The sequence below is a fragment of the Schistocerca nitens genome, chromosome 1, assembly GCF_023898315.1.
Source record: "Schistocerca nitens isolate TAMUIC-IGC-003100 chromosome 1, iqSchNite1.1, whole genome shotgun sequence".
Lineage (NCBI taxonomy): Eukaryota > Metazoa > Arthropoda > Insecta > Orthoptera > Acrididae > Schistocerca > Schistocerca nitens.
In genome coordinates this window covers 790012135-790033152 of record NC_064614.1, presented here as the reverse complement: position 1 = coordinate 790033152, position 21018 = coordinate 790012135, and the positions used below count along the sequence as shown (strand labels likewise).

The window sequence follows — 21018 nt, the reverse complement described above, 5'->3', positions numbered from 1 at the left end:
TTTAGGTAGGGCTATAGACATTAGGTGGTGTAGGTTAGAATTGAAGGGGTCAGCAGAAGAAAGTGCTAAGCCTCAATGTAATTAGGATATCTGCTCACATCATCTATTGTGTTTTTGAATACACCACATGGCGATACTGAGTTTTTCCAAACATGTCGCTAGAAAGAGTTGTCTACTACATAATTTGTTTCATCTTATTGAATTTTTGTTCTTGTCTTTGAATGTAATGAAATATATAACATGCATTAGCTCAAAATATGCTCTTGTGGGTTAGCTCTTTCTTCCACTGACCACTTCAGTTGTCAGTGTGCACATGGACAGAAGTAGTGGAAATTTATTTCTGCACATTGCATTTTATTTCTTAAATGTCGATCGACTTGTTGTTTATAGTTGTTGTAATTCCAGGTTGTATTAACTGCTTCCATTACATCATTGCTATTCATCACCATCTTCCTTCAGCTTACTGGTTTCATCTTCAACTTTTGTAGTCCTGTCTTCCTCAGTTGCGTACCGTAATATTACTGGTTTCAGTTTGGTTGATCTTACCAAAGTGAATGTTTGAACACATTCTCACATAAAATGTGTTGACTTCGTCCATTCTTTGTTGAAGTTCTTAAGCAGGGGTGTGGGTGGGGAGGAGCAAGTATTTCAGATAATCCTGTGCTGCATACTTCTCCTTCGTCGTTTAGTTATTGAAAATGGCTTCCTAGGGAACAAGTAAGTATTTCAGTGAAATGGGATCAGCTGACCTAGCTACGTTTTCTATTTAATTTTCTCACTCCCTTCATGTAGTCTCAATGAAACTGTGATCTTATTGCAGATTTTGCTTAATAAATTAACATGTAGAATGTACACCTTACTTCTCATATGCTGCAACACAAGAATTTGTCAAAATGGAATATAAAGCTTTCTCAAAATCTTTGAGAAACTGCAGCACAGAGAATAGAAAATGAAGAAATAGCAAGGTAGTAACTAGAAACATCTGTGTTAATGCAATTGTTTCAACAGAATTATTTGAATTTTCCAAAAAATTTAATTATAGTATCAATTTTCGGGTGATTTAGTTGGTACATCAACCCAAGACAAATCACCACATGCCATCAGTTAATTAGATGATGATAGAACAAACAACCCACCTCCATAGCTGAGGTCACCAATTCACACCTGTGCAGTGGTGCTTCATTTGGAGGTGAGCCAGTTCAAATCCTGGCAGTGGATGAAATTTTCACTGCCAGGATTTGGCTGATATGGGGAGGAGAGCTGGTGGCATAAAGTTCCTTATTATGTTTTTGTGACAGAGTCCTGAGATTAAAATCCAAACCTTTCCATGGTGTTTCATGAAGTGAGGGCATGTGACACTCTTGATGGTGATGCGTATGGAGATATTAAGCTCAGTGGTCCTCTTGGTGCTATTTGAGAGGAATAGGCTATATGTGAACACTCATTTTCACCCTCTCCCTTCTTTCATCATCATGCAATATGAACATAACACAGCACTGTTCACATTATGCGCACATATATTCCACAAATAAACATGCAACAAAAAATGCACCAATGTGAATGGAGAAAGGCCGGTGTGTGCAGAGGAGGAACGCACTTTCTGCTCAGCAGCTGAATCCTCCCTTTGGAATATCCAGCCAGCAGTTCCATTTGGCATTTAATTCTAATCTTCCAAGTAGAATAAACAGGTCCAGGGATCTTGACTGTATTCTTTCCAGGTGCAGCAATAAATTCACAAATTTTTGCCATTATCAGTTCCATTTTTACTGATAAATTCATATCTGATCTTTGACATTACAATGTAGCACAAAATACAACAATTATTGACTCAAGACTGTGCTTCTTTGACTAATATGAACAACTGAACTGCCTGACACACCTTGATATAAAAGCAGAAATCCACAATGAAAAATACATTGTTATTCTGGTACATTAGTAATGTTATAATGGTCCTAAAACTTAAGTATAACAGTAAGTTTTAAAGAAGAAAGAAAATGCTTGATACAGTTTGATTTTTTACATACATAGATTTTTGTATAAAATAGTTCGTATAAAATGAACATTAAACAGTTCATTCTAAAAAAGCTAATTTTCTACGAAATTACATAATTGATTCAATTACTAACATTTACACGTGTTCAAAAATTACATTTTTCTTTAGGCCAGCAAGTTACTGTGTTCTTTAAGCTATACATTACTAAACAGTCTTGATGTTTCTATGTCAACTGTCTGGAACTTTCAAATACGAAAAACAACTGTATTTCATGATTAATGCACAAATAATCTGTGAATACTGTAATATCGAATAACAAATATTAAGTGCAGTCGTGTAATGTGATACTTGATACAATGTATTAAGTAATACATTAAAAGTTGTGTATCACATTGCGGCAAGGTGGGTTTTTTCGTTGTTGTTACTCGATCGTACAGTCTCTCATTAATTGTCCACCTACCTCAGTATGGCTTACTTATGATGTCCCTTCACTCTGCAGTAGTAGGTACTCACTAGGCCGTGTAAAGCAGCGTTGATGAAACTATGACCTAATACCTACCACACAAAGGCCGCGTAACTCAAGTTGCGGATCAGTTCCCGTAAGTTCATTTTAACAAATTTCGGGTGTTGCATAAATACAGTTTACCTGCAGTAAGCCTTCAGAAATTTTAGTAAACTGGTTTTTATTCTTGAGGGAGCACATAAATTTGCTATCAAGTCAGAATTTACTATTTTTAACTGCTCTACTATTCCCATCTCATAGTGCGTACAGAATGTTCTCACACAAAAAAAGCAGCAAGAATATCTACCCGTCCGACCTGATTAATGTTCGATTTGACAGTTACTGACCCACTACTATAGCGAGTTGAAACTTCGGTCATATCAGTGGCCTTCCAAGTTAGAAGTGCTTGGCCAAGTATTCCATAAAGTATATGGAATATACCACATGGAATTTCACTAAGACCGAAGTATCACATGCTCATAACACATCAATTAATCAGATGGTCCTCAAAATGTTTGTAACTTAAACTGCCTGAGTCATGACACTTTTAACAGCAATGAACTCAACAGTTCTTCATTTTGAAAGTTATTTTCTTGGCAACACTTAGTATAATGTTACACATATGAAGGTTGGCGAGTGACTCTCCCGATGCCACTCCACTCTATGCCTATCTAACTTTCTACACGCAGGAACATCTTAATTCTGATTGGTTAATGGTTTGAGTGACCAATCAGAATGGTCCTTCTTGATTATTCCCACGGCAAAACTCGCCTGAGGCAATCACTAATTAGAAAATCATTTACATCATTCCAATGCCAGTTTCTAATATAATATTTAATAAAATAGACCGAATTACAAAAAAAAAAAAAAAAAAAAAAAAACTTTAATTTAGAAACTTATTCCATTTTCGACTTCTATTCTGGCTGCTCTCTTACAAAAGCAAGCACACATCGGCATACATCATCAGCTTTATGGTTACAACACTATTTTCCCATGGTTCATTTTCATAAGTTTTTACATAAAAGTATTAAATTTTTTCGTATGTCCCAAAGACACTCTCTCATTCACTCCCATGTATACACGCAACAAAATAATAAGCAGATAATAATTTTGGATAATTTTTGCACTACGAAATACAGAGTAATTAAAGTTTTGAAAAAAATTCCAGTTAAATAATTATATATATTGAAAACTTTGTTGTGCCTTTCGGTGGTAATAAAAGACAAACTGCTATTGTTGCTTACTGAGTTTTGAAACATAAGTGTCAGTTTTTGGACATTTAAGTAATTTTCTCAGTCTCCGGAACTATACGAGATAAAAATGCGAAATTTTGACAGGATTCTTTCCTCAATAACAAAATATGGTGTACCAAGTTTGAACAAAATATGTTGATAATTACTATGCTTTATTTAGATTAATAGGGGGTATGAATTTACGTTCCTACTAGATGGTACCGGAGACCGTTCTCACGGCCAGTGGTGTCAGCTGTGCTGTGAGTCATAGCAATGACACAATTCTGCAGCCACCATGATACACGGCTGCGTGCTATACTGCAGTAAATGTTATCTCATAATAACTTGCGACATTACAACATACTCTAATATTATATCCAGGGCTGTTCATTACAACAGACTCATGTTAATAAGTGGCATAAGGAAATCTCTCTGGGTTCTAGTTTTCCTCTTAGATTTCTTGTACTTTGCTTCCTCCTATTAGAACCTCTTTGTAATCTCGATCTGGAACCCATTTTATTTGTGTGTAGGTCTGTTCACACAGTATCCATCTCCAACAAAAATCGGGTGTGAAGTGACCCATGTTTTGAATATGCTTCCCAAGCTTCTTCAGTTCTCTGTCACCAACATGCTTCCACCCACATTGAGACATCAACATTATAAGATATATCAATAGTAATAGTGCCTCCAACAATTGTATTAAAGATACAATCCCCTGCTATATCCAAAGAGTTTGGTTAGTCACCTAGCCAACATTGAACATTGGTAGACTAGAACGTAACAGCCACTTTATACAGAAGCACTACCTAGGCAGTTTGCTGTGTGTACATAAAAAGTCATATGATTTTGAGACTGACTGTTCTGTAACAGTGTTACATTCCTTTCAAAATGTTATTCATTCTTGATAATCACATTTGTGTGTTGTTAACTTTCAGGTGTTTTAATTTCACCTAAACTTCTTTTAATGATAACGGAATGTCTTGGGGGTAAAGATGAGGCCCCAGAGACAAAGTGAGTGACAAGTGGTAGGCAGGTGCATATAGAATAAGTAAAAAAAAAAAAAAAAGAAGAAACTAGTTAAACAATATTAAACCTTGAAAGAATTCCATGCTTGTATTTAATCCACAAGAACATTTGTTTTGGGATAATGAATGTAAAAGTAATAATAAGTTGAAAAGAGTCATTTTAAAACAGTCATTTTCCGTTGACAAACTGGAATTTATTTCTGTACCCAATAAATCAGTGATTTATGCATTTAATGACTTTTCATACCATTTTAAGTTGTTTACTGGAAAGCTTTCAGCATACTAAAAAACAAATACTGTTTACACACTACACACTTAACAGCTACGCTCATGGTGCTTCTCTTGAAATTTCCAAAAATCAACTTACGGGAAAAAAGTTTTACATGCATTGATGTAAAAGTAGGAATCAAATAGGCTGTAGGTATTAAATGAACTGTAGATGCAGTGAATATGCTGTTCTATACTATATTCAGACTACTGGAAACTATTTCACAGTGTTTGTACTTTCCTGTTACACAGTCAGCTTTTTTGGCAGAAAAGTTACATCCTGAACACATCTTATTTCTTCACTAGCCTTTCAAATTCTATGAATCCACATTTCTTTCTATATTTTTTTTATTTTTTTTTCATTTTGCTAACCCTTCGCATCTGCTATCCTCAGTATAATCTGCCCAATACTTCCTATGTCATATTTTGTGAAAATTGTTCAAATGGTTCAAATGGCTCTGAGCACTATGGGACTTAACATCTATGGTCATCAGTCCCCTAGAACTTAGAACTACTTGAACCTAACTAACCTAAGGACAGCACACAACACCCAGTCATCACGAGGCAGAGAAAATCCCTGACCCCGCCGGGAATCGAACCCGGGAACCCGGGCGTGGGAAGCGAGAACGCTACCGCACGACAACGAGCTGCGGACGAAAATTGTATATTTATTGTAATCTTTCAAGCTTTTACAGTTTGATATGTGACAGACACTCTTCATGCGTGAAACAATTGAATAGCCAAAACATTGTATGTTTCCTATGAACAGTCTTTGTTACTCTTTCTTTCTTTTTTTATGAATATTATCTTAAATAGGAATATAGATTTTTTCCAAGCGTGATTGTAGTATATGTAAATGTCAAAGGATTGGTTGTTTCACCTGTAATAATATAATTGAATCGGGACTCTGCCAGCTGTGGCTTCAGTGTGATAAGAATTGTTAAATTTTATCAAACAGAAATCTCGGATGGGTTACTCAGTGTCTTCAAGACACTTGAGGGACTTGGTTCATTGTTGGTGTGTATTATGAAGAGAAGACTTATGGTTCGAAACTTCCTGACAGATTACAACTGTGTGCCAGACAATGACTCAAGCCTGTGACTGAACCATCCTGTGACTCACGACCCACCCTCACAACTTTACTTCCACCAGTACCTCGTCTCCTACCTTCCAGACTGTATCTAAGCCATGTGTCTGCAGTAACCGTTCTTCCCGGAGTGCTATCCCCAAGGTATGCAGAAGAACATCTCTGAAGTTTGAAGGGTAGGAGATGTGATACTGGCAGAAGTGAAGCTGTGCAGGGAAGTCTTGAGTTGTGCTTGGATAGCTGTCAGTAGAGCACTACCCCATGAAAGGCAAAGATTTCAGGTTCGAGTCCTAGTCCAGCACACAATGTTACGCTGTCAGGAAGTTTCAAACTAGCTCATATTCCACTCCAGAGTGAAAATTCTTTTTGGGAACAATCCCCCAGACTGTGGCTAAGCCAAGTCTCTGCAGTATTTTTTCTTCCATGAGTGCCAGTCCCACAAGTTATGTGAATTTTGGAACGTAGAACATGAGGTTCTGGCCGAAGCAAAGCTGTGAGGGCAGGTCCTGAATTTTGCATAGACAGCGAGTCTGGCACACAATTTTAATCTACCAGAAGGTTTCAAATCAGCACATCCTTTGCTGCAGAGCAAAAATTTATTCTAAAGACATAGTACCTGTAGAAAATATTTGCTTTTCCACCTGTAGATAACAGGGATGGACAAAATAATGTGGACAACTGACATACACAATATTTATTTATTAATAAGGAGTTGGCCAGCATTGGCTTTAAGAACAGCTGCAATTCTTTACAGAATAGAGTTGTGGACTGTCTGAATAGTTTCCAACAGAAACTTCTCCCTTTCTTGTACCAAAATATCTGCCAATTGCTTCAACAGTGTTGGATCTGGCAACCCGCTCCTCACTCTCTGCTAACTCCCCATAATTGTTGAATGATGTTGAGGCTTGGCAATTGTGCTGGCCATTTGTTAATATTATGATGGTCCACAAACCATGCCTGAACCTTTTTGGTTGCATATATGGTCATGTTATCATACTGGAATATAGCAGTATTTGACAGAAATATGTTAGTTATAGCTAAGTTAATTGTCGAGGATGTGGAGATAATCATCTACAGTAACCTGGCCAGTGAGGGTAATGATAGGACCAGCTGGATACCACAATATAGCAATCCAAATCATAATGGAACCTCACCCATGCTTGGCTGTAGGAAGCAGGTGAGCCAGATCATAACCTTCTTTTGGGGTTCTGCATAGATAAACCCAAACATTTGTTGAGAATAATGTAACCAATGATTCATCAGACCATATCACATTCTTCCAGTCATCAAGGGTCCACATTTTATGATTGTAACATCACGTATTCCACAGCTTTGTGTTGGGTTCTGTCATTAAGGGTTTTACAATTGCAACTCTTCCATGGACGTTAACTTTGTGAATTTCCTACTGTACACAGAATTACACAACTAAGTGTTGAGTTCTGCAGTCATGTTTGCCATGATAGTTTTATGTTGTCTGGCCACAATACTTTTAATGCTCATTGGTCTCTGTCGATTAAATTTGTCTTTCACCAATGATGTTTTACCGTGTTTTGCGTCTACTGTCATTACGACATATGCTGTTGCTTATGAAACGTCAAACAGTTCAGCCAATTTTCGTCGCAGGTGCTCCCACTAATCGTGCACCAACAAGTTGCCCTTTTTTTTTAAGTCTGAGGGATCATTCATTTTGCTGATCGCTTGTGTTAACTGTTGCAGAACAAAGAATATAATACACTGAAAGATAATCTCCAAGACTTGGAATATCAACTGTGCACACAGCTGTGTCACAGTATTTACACGTACTCAGTGGTGTCAACTTGCAACAAAAAGTACTATATTGCTTGATGTTTATATTATTTTGTCCATTCCATGTATGTCAGATTGGTTTCAGAACAACAGACAAAAGTGTGCAAAAATAACCAATGTGTTACTGAAAAAACTGAGAGAATATATCTCTAAGAGTGGTGTGCAGTGGCAGTATGAAGGTTAACAATTAGACTGTCTCAATAAATGTTTGTTTTTCTGGCCATAAGTGATTTTCACTGTTTCTAAAAAGACATTATTAATTAATTTAAAATATTTGGTACATGTATAGTAGGATAAATCCCTTTTCACCAAATAGAAGAAAGGTGAGCAGTGGGCATGCAATTAGAAAAAAACTGGAAAATTTCTTAGTTTTTAAAGAAATTTCTTCCTTGGAACTAACACACACACCAAGAGTCTGGTAAATGACTCTGTATACTTGCTGCTTGTGAATAACCATTTTGTGTCTCGACTGGACTTTCTTGAAACTGATACTGAGTTTATAAATCTGTTTGGCAAGGTAATATGCTTGTTCAGTTGGTGATGGCTATTTTCTTCTCCTCAGGTGGCATGGAGAGGGGTAGGGGAGTACATATACACACCAGTTTACAAACCACTGATCTATATCTCCTTTTTCTAGGAAAGATCATGTACACAGGAACAGTAATACACCTCTCTCAGGTTAAGATACTTAGTCAAGCTCAGTTGGGTATTCAGAAGTGTCTTTCCACAGCATTTGTCATTTTTCAAGTCATGAATCAGATTATACAAAAGTTAAATGTCAAAATATTGGCAGCTGGCATTTTCTGCAGCTTGTTAAAAGCATCAGGTCTCATAGTTCACAGTATTATCCTACAGAAGCTCAAATATTATGGTATTAGAGATTTTGCTGCTAACTGGTTTTCACCCTAATTAGAAGGATGCAGAGTATAACATTAAGAAATCCAGGCAGTATATACAACCAAAAGAATCTTCAGACTTGGGAAAAGTCAGTACGGGAGTGATATTGGTATTGTTCTTGGTTTATATAAATGATATGCCATCATAAATCTAAGAAACAAAACGTTCTCTTTTCTGATGATGTAAGTATTGTAATCAATTTTGTTGGAGAAACTTTGACACTTGAGAAGGTACATAAAACTATCTTGAAAATTACTATGTAATTCTCTGCAAATGGACTGTCACTAAACTTTGATAAAACACAATACATACAATTCCATACTGCATAATACCTGGTCACACCATTAGAAATAATGCATGAGGATAAACCAATAAATCAAATAATTCTTAGCAGTTTATGTTGATAAGAACAGAACTGAAAGTGACATGTTACAGTCCTTAATTTTTGTATTACCAGTGATAGCAGATTTTGGAGATGAATATGTTAAAAAGCTGTCTTACTTTTCCTGTTTTCACGTAGTGACATCTTATGGCATGGGGTAACTCGTCACCGAGGAAGAGAAAAAGTGTTTGGTTCACAGATTCATGAGATAAGGACAGTATGTCATGACAGTTCGTTAATCAGTTGGGTATACTAACAACAGCATTACAATACATATGCATTCTTATGTAGTTTGTTGTGAAGAGCCAACCACTGTTCAAAGATAACAACAACATTCATAAATGGCAATATTATGAAAACAATAGTTTGTTACTCGCCATATATTGGAGATGTTGAATCACACATATGTGCAACAAAAAGTCTTCCAAACAAGTAAGCTTTCGGTCAGAAAGGCCTTCTTCAGAATAAGACAACTCACGCACACACATATTCACACTCACACAAACACAGTCTCTGGCTATCTAATTCCAACGAAGGCCTTTTTGGCCAAAAGCTTGCTTGTTTGACACTCTTTTTGTTGCGCACATCTGCGATTCAACATCTCCGGTGTATGGCGAGTACGAATCTATCCTTTTCATAATACTGTCATTATTCCATCTTCGATATTCCATTGTTTGAACATTCATAAATGTAAGACAAGGAAGAGAAATTATTTCCTCTATCTTTGACTCATTGCCAGCCATAGTGGCACAGGTAGGAGTGAGATTATCAGTCATAAAAATCTTTGACCACTCAGCCGTTGATGTAAAGAATTTAATAGACAATAAAAATAATTTCAAACACAAACAAATCATATCTATTTGACAACTAATGCTTCTCCATAGAAGAATTTCTTAATGTGCAATAATATGGTTTGTGTGTGTGTGTGTGTGTGTGTGTGTGTGTGTGATAGAGAGAGAGAGAGAGAGAGAGAGCCTGTACTTGTCAACAGTCACTGTGGCAGTTACTTAAACATTTGTTTGACCTCAATCCTGGAAGTATGCATGAAATTATTTTTACTGTCAGTGCAAAAAGTTTTCTATGCTGAGATGTAATCTGCTTAAACACGTAGCAAATCAACATATTTTCCCAAAGAGAAACCCCATGATAATGATCTCCTTGAGGGAAATTGACTAGAAATGGTTGAGTAATGAACAGTATGTATACTGCTTCAGTGACATAAATAATGTAACATATTTTTTCCACTGTCCATGCAGGCTTGCATGCGGGACATACCTGATTGTGACTGGTTACAGTGTTGGACACAACTGGCCAAAAGTTTTGCTTTCTCTTATAATCCTGCATTACAACCAAGAGCATTGATAGTATTTGGATGTATAAGTGAGTGTTATTATCTTAGTCCCAATCTTTAGCATATTAGAAGTATACTGTACTGTAATTTTAATATGTCTTTTCTTGCTTTGAGAAAATGAGGATTATTTACTTTTACAATTGCTTAATGTAAACAAAATTTTTGGAATATTTAATGTATAATATTGTATGCAATAATGATCTCATTGTGAGATGTTTTATTATAGGTTCTGCTTTGCTTTTGTAAATGTTTCCTTTGTAATTTTAAAGCTTTTATTCCTCTTCATTGGTGTTACACTTGGTTCAAGAATCATAAAAGAAGGTTGTATACCTGGAAGAATCCTGGAGATACTAAAAGGTATCAGATAGATTATATAATGGTAAGACAGAGATTTAGGAACCAGGTTTTAAATTGTGAGACATTTCCAGGGGCAGATGTGGATTCTGACCACAATCTATTGGTTATGAACTGCAGATTGAAACTGAAGAAACTGCAAAAAGGTGGGAATTTAAGGAGATGGGACCTGGATAAACTGAAAGAACCAGAGGTTGTAGAGAGTTTCAGGGAGAGCATAAGGGAAAAATTGACAGGAATGGGGGAAAGAAATACAGTAGAAGAAGAATGGGTAGCTCCGAGGGATGAAGTAGTGAAGGCAGCAGACGATCAAGTAGGTAAAAAGACGAGGGCTAGTAGAAATCCTTGGGTAACAGAAGAAATATTGAATTTAATTGATGAAAGGAGAAAATATAAAAATGCAGTAAATGAAGCAGGCAAAAAGGAATACAAACGTCTCAAAAATGAGAGCGACAGGAAGTGCAAAATGGCTAAGCAGGGATGGCTAGAGGACAAATGTAAGGATGTAGAGGCTTGTCTCACTAGAGGTAAGATAGATACTGCCTACAGGAAAATTAAAGAGACCTTTGGAGAGAAGAGAACCACTTGTATGAATATCAAGAGCTCAGATGGCAACCCAGTTCTAAGCAAAGAAGGGAAGGCAGAAAGGTGGAAGGAGTATATAGAGGGTTTATACAAGGGCGATGTACTTGAGGACAATATTATGGAAATGGAAGAGGATGTAGATGAAGATGAAATGGGAGATAAGATACTGCGTGAAGAGTTTGACAGAGCACTGAAAGACCTGAGTCGAAACAAGGCCCCGGGAGTAGACAACATTCCATTAGAACTACTGATGGCCCTGGGAGAGCCAGTCATGACAAAACTCTACCATCTGGTGAGCAAGATGTATGAGACAGGCGAAATACCCACAGACTTCAAGAAGAATATAATAATTCCAATCCCAAAGAAAGCAGGTGTTGACAGATGTGAAAATAACCAAACTATCAGTTTAATAAGTCACAGCTGCAAAATACTAACGCGAATTCTTTACAGACGAATGGAAAAACTGGTAGAAGCGGACCTTGGGGAAGATCAGTTTGGATTCCGTAGAAATGTTGGAACACGTGAGGCAATACTAACCTTACGACTTATCTTAGAAGAAAGATTAAGAAAAGGCAAACCTACGTTTCTAGCATTTGTAGACTTAGAGAAAGCTTTTGACAACGTTAACTGGAATACTCTCTTTCAAATTCTGAAGGTGGCAGGGGTAAAATACAAGGAGCGAAAGGCTATTTACAATTTGTACAGAAACCAGATGGCAGTTATAAGAGTCGAGGGGCATGAAAGGGAAGCAGTGGTTGGGAAAGGAGTGAGACAGGGTTGTAGCCTCTCCCCGATGTTATTCAATCTGTATATTGAGCAAGCAGTAAAGGAAACAAAAGAAAAATTCGGAGTAGGTATTAAAATTCATGGAGAAGAAATAAAAACTTTGAGGTTCGCCGATGACATTATAATTCTGTCAGAGACAGCAAAGGACTTGGAAGAGCAGTTGAACGGAATGGACAGTGTCTTGAAAGGAGGATATAAGATGAACATCAACAAAAGCAAAACGAGGATAATGGAATGTAGTCAAATTAAATCGGGTGATGCTGAGGGAATTAGATTAGGAAATGAGACACTTAAAGTAGTAAAGGAGTTTTGCTATTTAGGGAGCAAACTAACTGATGATGGTCGAAGTAGAGAGGATATAAAATGTAGACTGGCAATGGCAAGGAAATCGTTTCTGAAGAAGAGAAATTTGTTAACATCGAGTATAGATTTAAGTGTCAGGAAGTCTTTTCTGAAAGTATTTGTATGGAGTGTAGCCATGTATGGAAGTGAAACATGGACGATAACCAGTTTGGACAAGAAGAGAATAGAAGCTTTTGAAATGTGGTGCTACAGAAGAATGCTGAAGATAAGGTGGGTAGATCACGTAACTAATGAGGATGTATTGAGTAGGATTGGGGAGAAGAGAAGTTTGTGGCACAACTTGACTAGAAGAAGGGATCGGTTGGTAGGACATGTTTTGAGGAATCAAGGGATCACAAATTTAGCATTGGAGGGCAGCGTGGAGGGTAAAAATCGTAGAGGGAGACCAAGAGATCAATACACTAAGCAGATTCAGAAGGATGTAGGTTGCAGTAGGTACTGGGAGATGAAGAAGCTTGCACAGGATAGAATAGCATGGAGAGCTGCATCAAACCAGTCTCAGGACTGAAGACCGCAACAACAACATTGGTGTTACATCACGCATTTTGAAATCTATGTCAACTAATCAGTGTTCAAATTTGATTGTTACATGTTTTCAAGCACAATGAAAATGTGACACAAACAAAGTATGTCAGCTTTGAGGACAGCAGATTTATCTGTGAGTATTATGAAAAATATTGTATTTGAAGCTGGAGATTGTCCAACTTGAGATAATTTGATGGATGGTTCAGTAGGATGTATGAAGTACATAATATGTGAGCTATTACAGCTTTTCAGAGCATAGGCATCTTTTCCAGAGAAAAGAAACATCAAATGGTTTTAGTGACACAAATGATAATTATGAGGTCTGAAATTATGTTTGAAAGAAACAAGACCAGAACAGTGATAGGGCATCTGGAGGAAATCAATGTCCTGCAAAAGCTGGCACTAGAAAACTTGCAGTAAACTGTCGTAATTGAAGGGCAAAATGTAATAGATGTGATGGATCCAACATGAACAACTGTGCCCCTGAAGAGCACAAGATTATAATGGAACATGAAGACAGAAATATCAAATACCTTCAGTTATAGTGCTACAACTTGTAGCCATGTTATGCTCATTCCTTTCCTTAAAACTGTCTTCATTCCAGGGTTTAATATTTTTCATGTCGCATCATAATACAACACTGATCTTTCTGAATGATGCATTTTGCTCTGTGAAAATGTATTCCAAATTCTCACTGTTTGTAAAAGTATTGGAGATTTGTATTATCTTAATACTGATCATGCCTATATGGGACTGGTTTGTTTATGACAATTCTAAATTTGTATATATTTCATAACAGTGGATAAATTTTGTAAATTTGTGGTAAGATCTTATGGGACCAAACTGCTTAGGTCATTGGTCCCTAAGCCGATACACTACTTAATCTAGCTTAAACTAACTTAAGCTATGGACAACACACACACCCATGCTGCATGGACCGTGACAAGACGCCGCAGACCGCATGGCTATCCCGCGCGATGTTGATAATTAATTACATACTCAATGTCTAAATTAGATTTTACACACTCTATTATTTTAACATGTAATTTAATTTTTCTTGTCTCAAATTATCACGTTTATTTTACAGAGGGTTTTCATACCACTATATTGATTGTTAAGTTCTTTCATTTCAAGTTGTATGAACAGGATGATAATCTTTGATTAGATTTATACCAGTAATCCACCAATTCCTTAAAGAGTCGAACTCCCATGAATAAAACAGCTTCATACTTTACAACTGAGTTAATTTGTTCAGTATTTGACATCAAGCTTAGAAAATTCCTGAAATTCTGTTTAAAGTTTGTTGGAAGTCTTTTATTATCATACGCAGGATGAGTATAGTCTGGGTAATTTACGCTCCTTTTTAAATGAAAGTTAGTTTTTCACGTATCTCAGCATTTACCACATTTCTAGTGAATATGTGAATATATCATACAATGGTATAATTTTGCAGAACATGTTGTGCTTCATACTGAAGTTTTACTGCATGAACAGTGAAAATATAGTAAGCTAAACTTTTTTCCATGCTTCATTTTGTGGGGGTGGGGGCTGTTAGTGAGAAAAAGGTTCTTAAAGGCATGAAATTATGTGGAAAATTTGTTGGAAGTTGCTATGTGCTGTCATTCTCAAATGCTGGATGAATAAGTCTGAGTATATGTTCGCTGTGAGTTACACTGCCTAAATAAGTGTGCACAGTTTTTAAAGGTAGTTCTTGTCTTACTGTGTTAAACCTTTTAACATAAGATTGTTGTTGTTGTTGTTGTTGTGGTCTTCAGTCCAGAGACTGGTTTGATGCAGCTCTCCACGCTACTCTATCCTGTGCCAGCTTCTCCATCTCCCAGTACCTACTGCAACCTACATCCTTCTGAATCTTCTTAGTGTATTCATCTCTTGGTCTCCCTCTACGATTTTTACCCTCCATGCTGCCCTCCAATACTAAATTGGTGATCCCTTGATGACTCAGAACATGTCCTACCAACCGATCCCTTCTTCTAGTCAAGGTGTGCAACAAATTTCTCTTCTCCCTAATTCTATTCAATACCTCCTCGTTAGTTATGTGATCTACCTGTCTAATCTTCAGCATTTTTCTGTAGCACCACATTTCAAAAGCATCTATTCTCTTCTTGTCCAAACTATTTATCGTCCACATCTTACTTCCATACATGGCCACACTCCATACAAATACTTTCAGTAACAACTTCCTGACACTTAAATCTACACTCGATTTTAACAAATTTCTCTTCTTCAGAAACGCTTTCCTTGCCATTGCCAGTCTACATTTTATATCCTCTCTACTTCGACCATCATCAGTTATTTTGCTCCCCAAATAGCAAAACTCTTTTACTACTTTAAGCATCTCATTTCCTAATCTAATACCCTCAGCATCACCCGATTTAATTCGACTACCTTCCATTATTCTCATTTTGCTTTTGTTGATGTTCATCTTATATCCTCCTTTCAAGACACTGTCCATTCCGTTCAGCTGCTCTTCCAGGCCCTTTGCTGTCTGACAGAATTACGATGTCATCGGCGAACCTCAAAGTTTTTATTTCTTCTCCATGAATTTTAATTCCTACTCCGAATTTTTCTTTTGTTTCCTTTACTGCTTGCTCAATGTACAGATTGAATAACATCAGGGAGAGGCTACAACCCTGTCTCACTCCCTTCCCAACCACTACTTCCCTTTCATGCCCCTCGGCTCTTATAACTGCCATCTGGTTTCTGTACAAATTTGAAAATAGCCTTTCGCTCCCTGTATTTTACCCCTGCCACCTTCAGAATTTGAAAGAGAGTATTCCAGTCAACATTGTCAAAAGCTTTCTCTAAGTCTACAAATGCTAGAAACACAGTTTTGCCTTTCCTTAATCTATTTTCTAACATAAGTATTTCACCCATGACCATCACATTGCTTGCTTACCTTAATTAATCCATCTGTCGATTCATTGAAGTTTGCATGATTCAGTTGTCCTCTTTGAGGAGAACACATCACAAACACACAAAATTTGTTGTCATTCATAGTATTTCATATGACTGTTTTAACTCACTTTAGCGTAGAAAAGTAACATCCTGCCTCTTCAGTCATCTCTAGGAAGGTCATTTTTAACTGTAGATGTTTGACACTCTCAGGAAAAGCTTTATGTGAGATTGTTTTCATAAAGAAAAAGGTCTAAGCACTTGATGCTTTCATGAGATCTTTCGGATGCTCAACACTTCCAGTTAATGATGTAAATCTGAATACTAATTTAAACAAAATTTCTGGTAAAAAGTAACAGGATGTATTTGGCATGCTTATTTCCCTAATCATTGTAAGTACACTTTGTGACCATTACTATATTATAGTGCATTGTAGTGAGACGTTCTCTTTTGATGCAAGCAGTGGAATGTGCAGATAATGTGCAGGTTGGTAGAACACCCATGGGCTGAATAGTCAGAGCCTTTGGGAGGTCCATAAGAGCTGTACTTCATAGAAGCCACGTCCCTAAACCTTGTGCTACATAGAGCTAACCAGCATTCTGAGGTGCAGCCTTAAGACTGGCTACTACCTATTTGAAAAACTTACATTAAACCAACAGTTTCAAGAACTTTGACTGTTTAAATCTGTGCGAGAAATATGTGACATGTGTTCTGATAATTTAAATTCTGTAATACATTATTGAGAAATATATTTTAATATATGTTTTGTGGTGGCTCAGTCTCTTAACTGTGAGCCACATCTGGGAAGGAATAAGGGTAATACTAAACCATTGCTCTGACTGTTCTTTTTCTGTCACCATGTATCCTTCCACTTTTTTTTCCCCATTCAGCATATTCTTTCCACTATAAACATAAGATTAAAAAAAGGTTTATCATCATATTTCTCTATGCCATTACTGATTCTCTTCTTATTGATGAGAGGGAAAGAAACCATAGTGTCCTGTACGTGAATACTCCAGTGTTTTACAGGGTGTGCAAGTGTTACAGCTTCTTCAAATTAAGTAACATAATTAACATATGTAGAAATCGCAAGAGAGATACTCAACAGGCAAAAAGGCAGAAGAAGAAGTGTTGCATTCGTATATGCCCTAACATTTAAATGAGTAACAATGAGATGGTGTAATAAGCTATAACTAAAGAGATAATTATGAATAAAGTGATGTTGTCTGTACACAGCAGTGATGCTGGTCCTTCAATAAACATAGAAAGTTGAAAACTAAATTTCTTCCAATCATGGATCTAGACTTCTCAGGTGATATTTAAAGAAAGTCAAATGTATTTTATGACATAGGGAAAGCACCTATCAACACTGTTATGCTATAATTTCACCCAGTGGAAATGTCAGTGACTTAGATGATACTACAAAACATATCAAAGCCATTTTGTTGACTTAGAAAGTACTTGCAAACATAAAAGATTATTTATTGCCTGCCAATTTAATATTTAGGTATCCCTTGATCAAGAAATGTAACATGAAGTTAGGTGTTGGTGTGGAGATGAAAGCTGAAGCATCCCTGTTTCAATGTGCAGCCTGGAGATGGTTCTCACACAATTATCAGTTGCATTCAGTTGCAACAAAAGACAATTAATGATACAGGAAAAGTTCCTTGTGGCAGTTCAAATTCTGTAATTACTACATTGAAGTGTTTTGTTCAATACTACAGGTACTCAGTGGGCTCTGAAAATTATTACAGGCAGAATACCAATTAACCAGTCAAGACTAGTCATTATTTTGTCACAAATGGAAAAAAAACCATATATTTACGTGGATAACTGCCTGACAACAGTTAGAGTGAATGCTGAGAATCTTGATTTGAATAGAAACCTGCACAGTTATTTGTACTGTAGTTTAATCTAATGAATCATGAAGAAATTGCAGTAGAGATGTACACTATGTGATCAAAAGTATCCAGACACCTGGCTGAAAATGACTTAAAAGTTCATGGCGCCCTGCATTGGTAATGCTGGAATTCAATATGGTGTTGGCCCACCCTTAGTGTTGATGACAGGTTCCAGTCTCGCAGGCATACGTTCAGTCAGGTGCTGGAAGGTTTCTTGGGGGCAGCACATTCTTCACAGAGTGCTGCACTGAGGAGAGGTATCAATGTCAGTCTGTGAGGCCTGGCACGAAGTCGGTGTTCCAAAACATCCCAAAGGTGTTCTGTAGGTTTCAGGTGAGGACTCTGTGCAGGCCAGTCCATTACAGGGATGTTTTTGTCATGTAACCATTCCGCCTCAGGCCATACATTATGAACAGGTTCTCGATCATGTTGAAAGATACAATCACCATTCCCGAATTGCTCTTCAACAGTGGGAAGCAAGAAGGTGCTTAAAACATGACTGTAAGCCTGTGCTGTGACAGTGCCATGCAAAACAATGGGTGCAAGCCCCCTCCATGAAAAACATGACTACAACATAACACCACCACCTCCAAATTTTACTGTTGGCACTACACACGCTGGCAGGTGATGTCCACCGGGCATTCGCCATACCCACATCCTGCCATCGGATCGCCACATTGTGTACCGTGATTCGTCACTCCACACAAAGTTTTTCCACTGTTCAATCGTCCAATGTTTACTCTCTTGCACCAAGCGATGTGTCATTCGGCATTTACCGGCATGATGTGTGGCTTATGAACAGCCGCTCAACCATGAAATCCCTGTTTTCTCCTGCCTAACTGTCATAGTACTTGCAGTGGATCCTGATGCAGTTTAGAATTCCTGTGTGATGGTCTGGCTAGATGTCTATTACAAATTACGGCCCTCTTCAACTGTTGGCGGTCTCTGTCAGTCAGCAGATGAGGTCAGCCTGTACGCACTTGTACTGTCCGTGTCCCTTCACGTTTCCACTTCACTAGCACATCAGAAACAGTGGACCTAGGGATGTTTAGAAGTGTGGAAATCTCACATACAGGCATATGACACAAGTGACACGCAATCCTTGACCATGTTCGAAGTGTGTGAGTTCTGTGGAGCACCCCATTCTGCTCTCACACGATGTCCAATGACTACTGAGGTCACTGATATGGAGTACCTGGCAGTAGGTGGCAGCACAGAGCACCTAATACGAAAAACATATGTTTTGGAGGGTATGCGGATACTTTTTGATCATATAATGTACATTTATGTATTCAGTAACTTTTTCAATGCTTTCCAGCATTCCTCTGTTTTTAATGTCACTATACGCACAATACTTATTGCTATTTTATGTTTAATATGCTTGCTTATGCTTTCTTTCTTAAACAGGTAAAAGTATCACTGATCAAGATGTGAAACAGCTTCTCAGGATTTTAGTTAAAGCACTAGAAAGCTTCAATGATATAACGTTACTTGAAGCACTAGTTGTTTGTCTGACCAGACTCCAACCTCTTTTGAGATCTGTAAGTAAAGTTACTGATGAACAAAATAATAAATGCTTACAAACTTTCTTTTCAATTACATCCATGTACATTACACCTGAACAGGGGCAAATGGCTGAAACTGTTGTTATGGTTTGATATTGAGAAATGTGAATCACTTTTCAAGTTTTTTAGGCATGTTCGGTGTCAAATGCTTTTGGTGTTCCGATTACACTAACCAATGTTAATGCGCTACATATCATTTCAGAAATATTAATTTCAAGAAATGAAGTGTGTGGTAAAATCTGCAGTGACAATTAATACTAAATACATAAACATTCAGTTTCCTGTTAGGTTGTTGGCTCAATTTATTTTTTTCTTTCTTTTTCTTATTTGCATATATGCTCTGCTAATGGCATTTAATCTGCTCTCCACTACACAAAATTGTATTAATTATTTGGATCCTCTTTATTTCTCTAAAGATCTGTGTGATTTACATCCCTCTTTATCATGGGACTAGACCGTATTTTCTATGCCTTTACCCTATTTGCTGCGGACTTCACTGTCCTTTGAATATTGTAGCCCTTTGAAGGTCTGTGCTTGTAGAAGAAAGTTATTGTAAAAAATTTCCTTTATTCAATTCAGTATCATTTATTTTCACTTTGGTTATAAATGTTTCAGTGCCCTGTCTGTTGCATCATTGGGTTGATATTTACTTCCTGTAAAATCATGAAGAAATAACCATTTTTGAAATATTTGTGAAACAAGGTATAAAACTAATTCCAAATGACATATTATGTTTGTCAGTGTAACAAACATTTTAGTGTTAAACTATACAAAATTTCCATCTGCTTTAAATGTTTACAAATGTTAAGGGTACAAAACATTTTTAATCAAATCAGAATAAAACATTTGACAGACAACATACTTAACAGTACCTACTATCTTGTTTTGATCAAAAAACAGAAACTCCACCACCAAATGAAAACAAAAGCTGGAATGTTAAAATTAAAAGGTCTGTCTTGAAGGGGGGGAGGGGGGGAATTGGTGGGAGGGGGAGATGGAAAATCCCCACCTTCCAAATTTTGAATAGTTTTTCTCTTTTAGTGTCTATGTGTCTGTGTGTTCATGTCTGTTATTATTGTTTAGAATATGTTGAGTGCAGTCTTTCAAAAGGAAGGGAATGTGATATATGTATCATACAGGAAATTAAACAAAATACACTGCACTGAGGTGACAAAAGCCATGAGATAGCAATGTGCACACATGCAGATGGCAGTAGTATCATGTGTATGAGGCATATAAAGGGCAATACATTGTCGGAGCTGTCATTTGTACTCATATGAAGAGGTTTCCGAAATGGTTATGGCCACACGACTGGAATCAACACACTTTCAACGCAGAATGATAGTTGGAGCTAGGGGCATGGGACATTCCATTTCAGAAATAGTTAGGTTATTCAATATTCCGAGATCCATAGTGTCAAGTTTCTGCTAAGGGTACCAAATTTCAGGCATTACCTTTCACCACAGTCAATGCAGTGGCCAACA

General features: G+C 37.1%; 1 protein-coding gene across 1 annotated transcript in view; it reads left to right on the top strand.

Moving 5' to 3' along the window:
- LOC126262186 (neurofibromin) overlaps window positions 1-21018 on the top strand; it is a 502919-nt gene that overhangs the window by 325658 nt on the left and 156243 nt on the right. The window contains exons 41-42 of the mRNA XM_049958602.1: window positions 10448-10571; window positions 19377-19510. Of these exons, the coding sequence (XP_049814559.1) occupies window positions 10448-10571; window positions 19377-19510 (258 nt within the window). The remainder of the gene's footprint in view (window positions 1-10447; window positions 10572-19376; window positions 19511-21018) is intronic.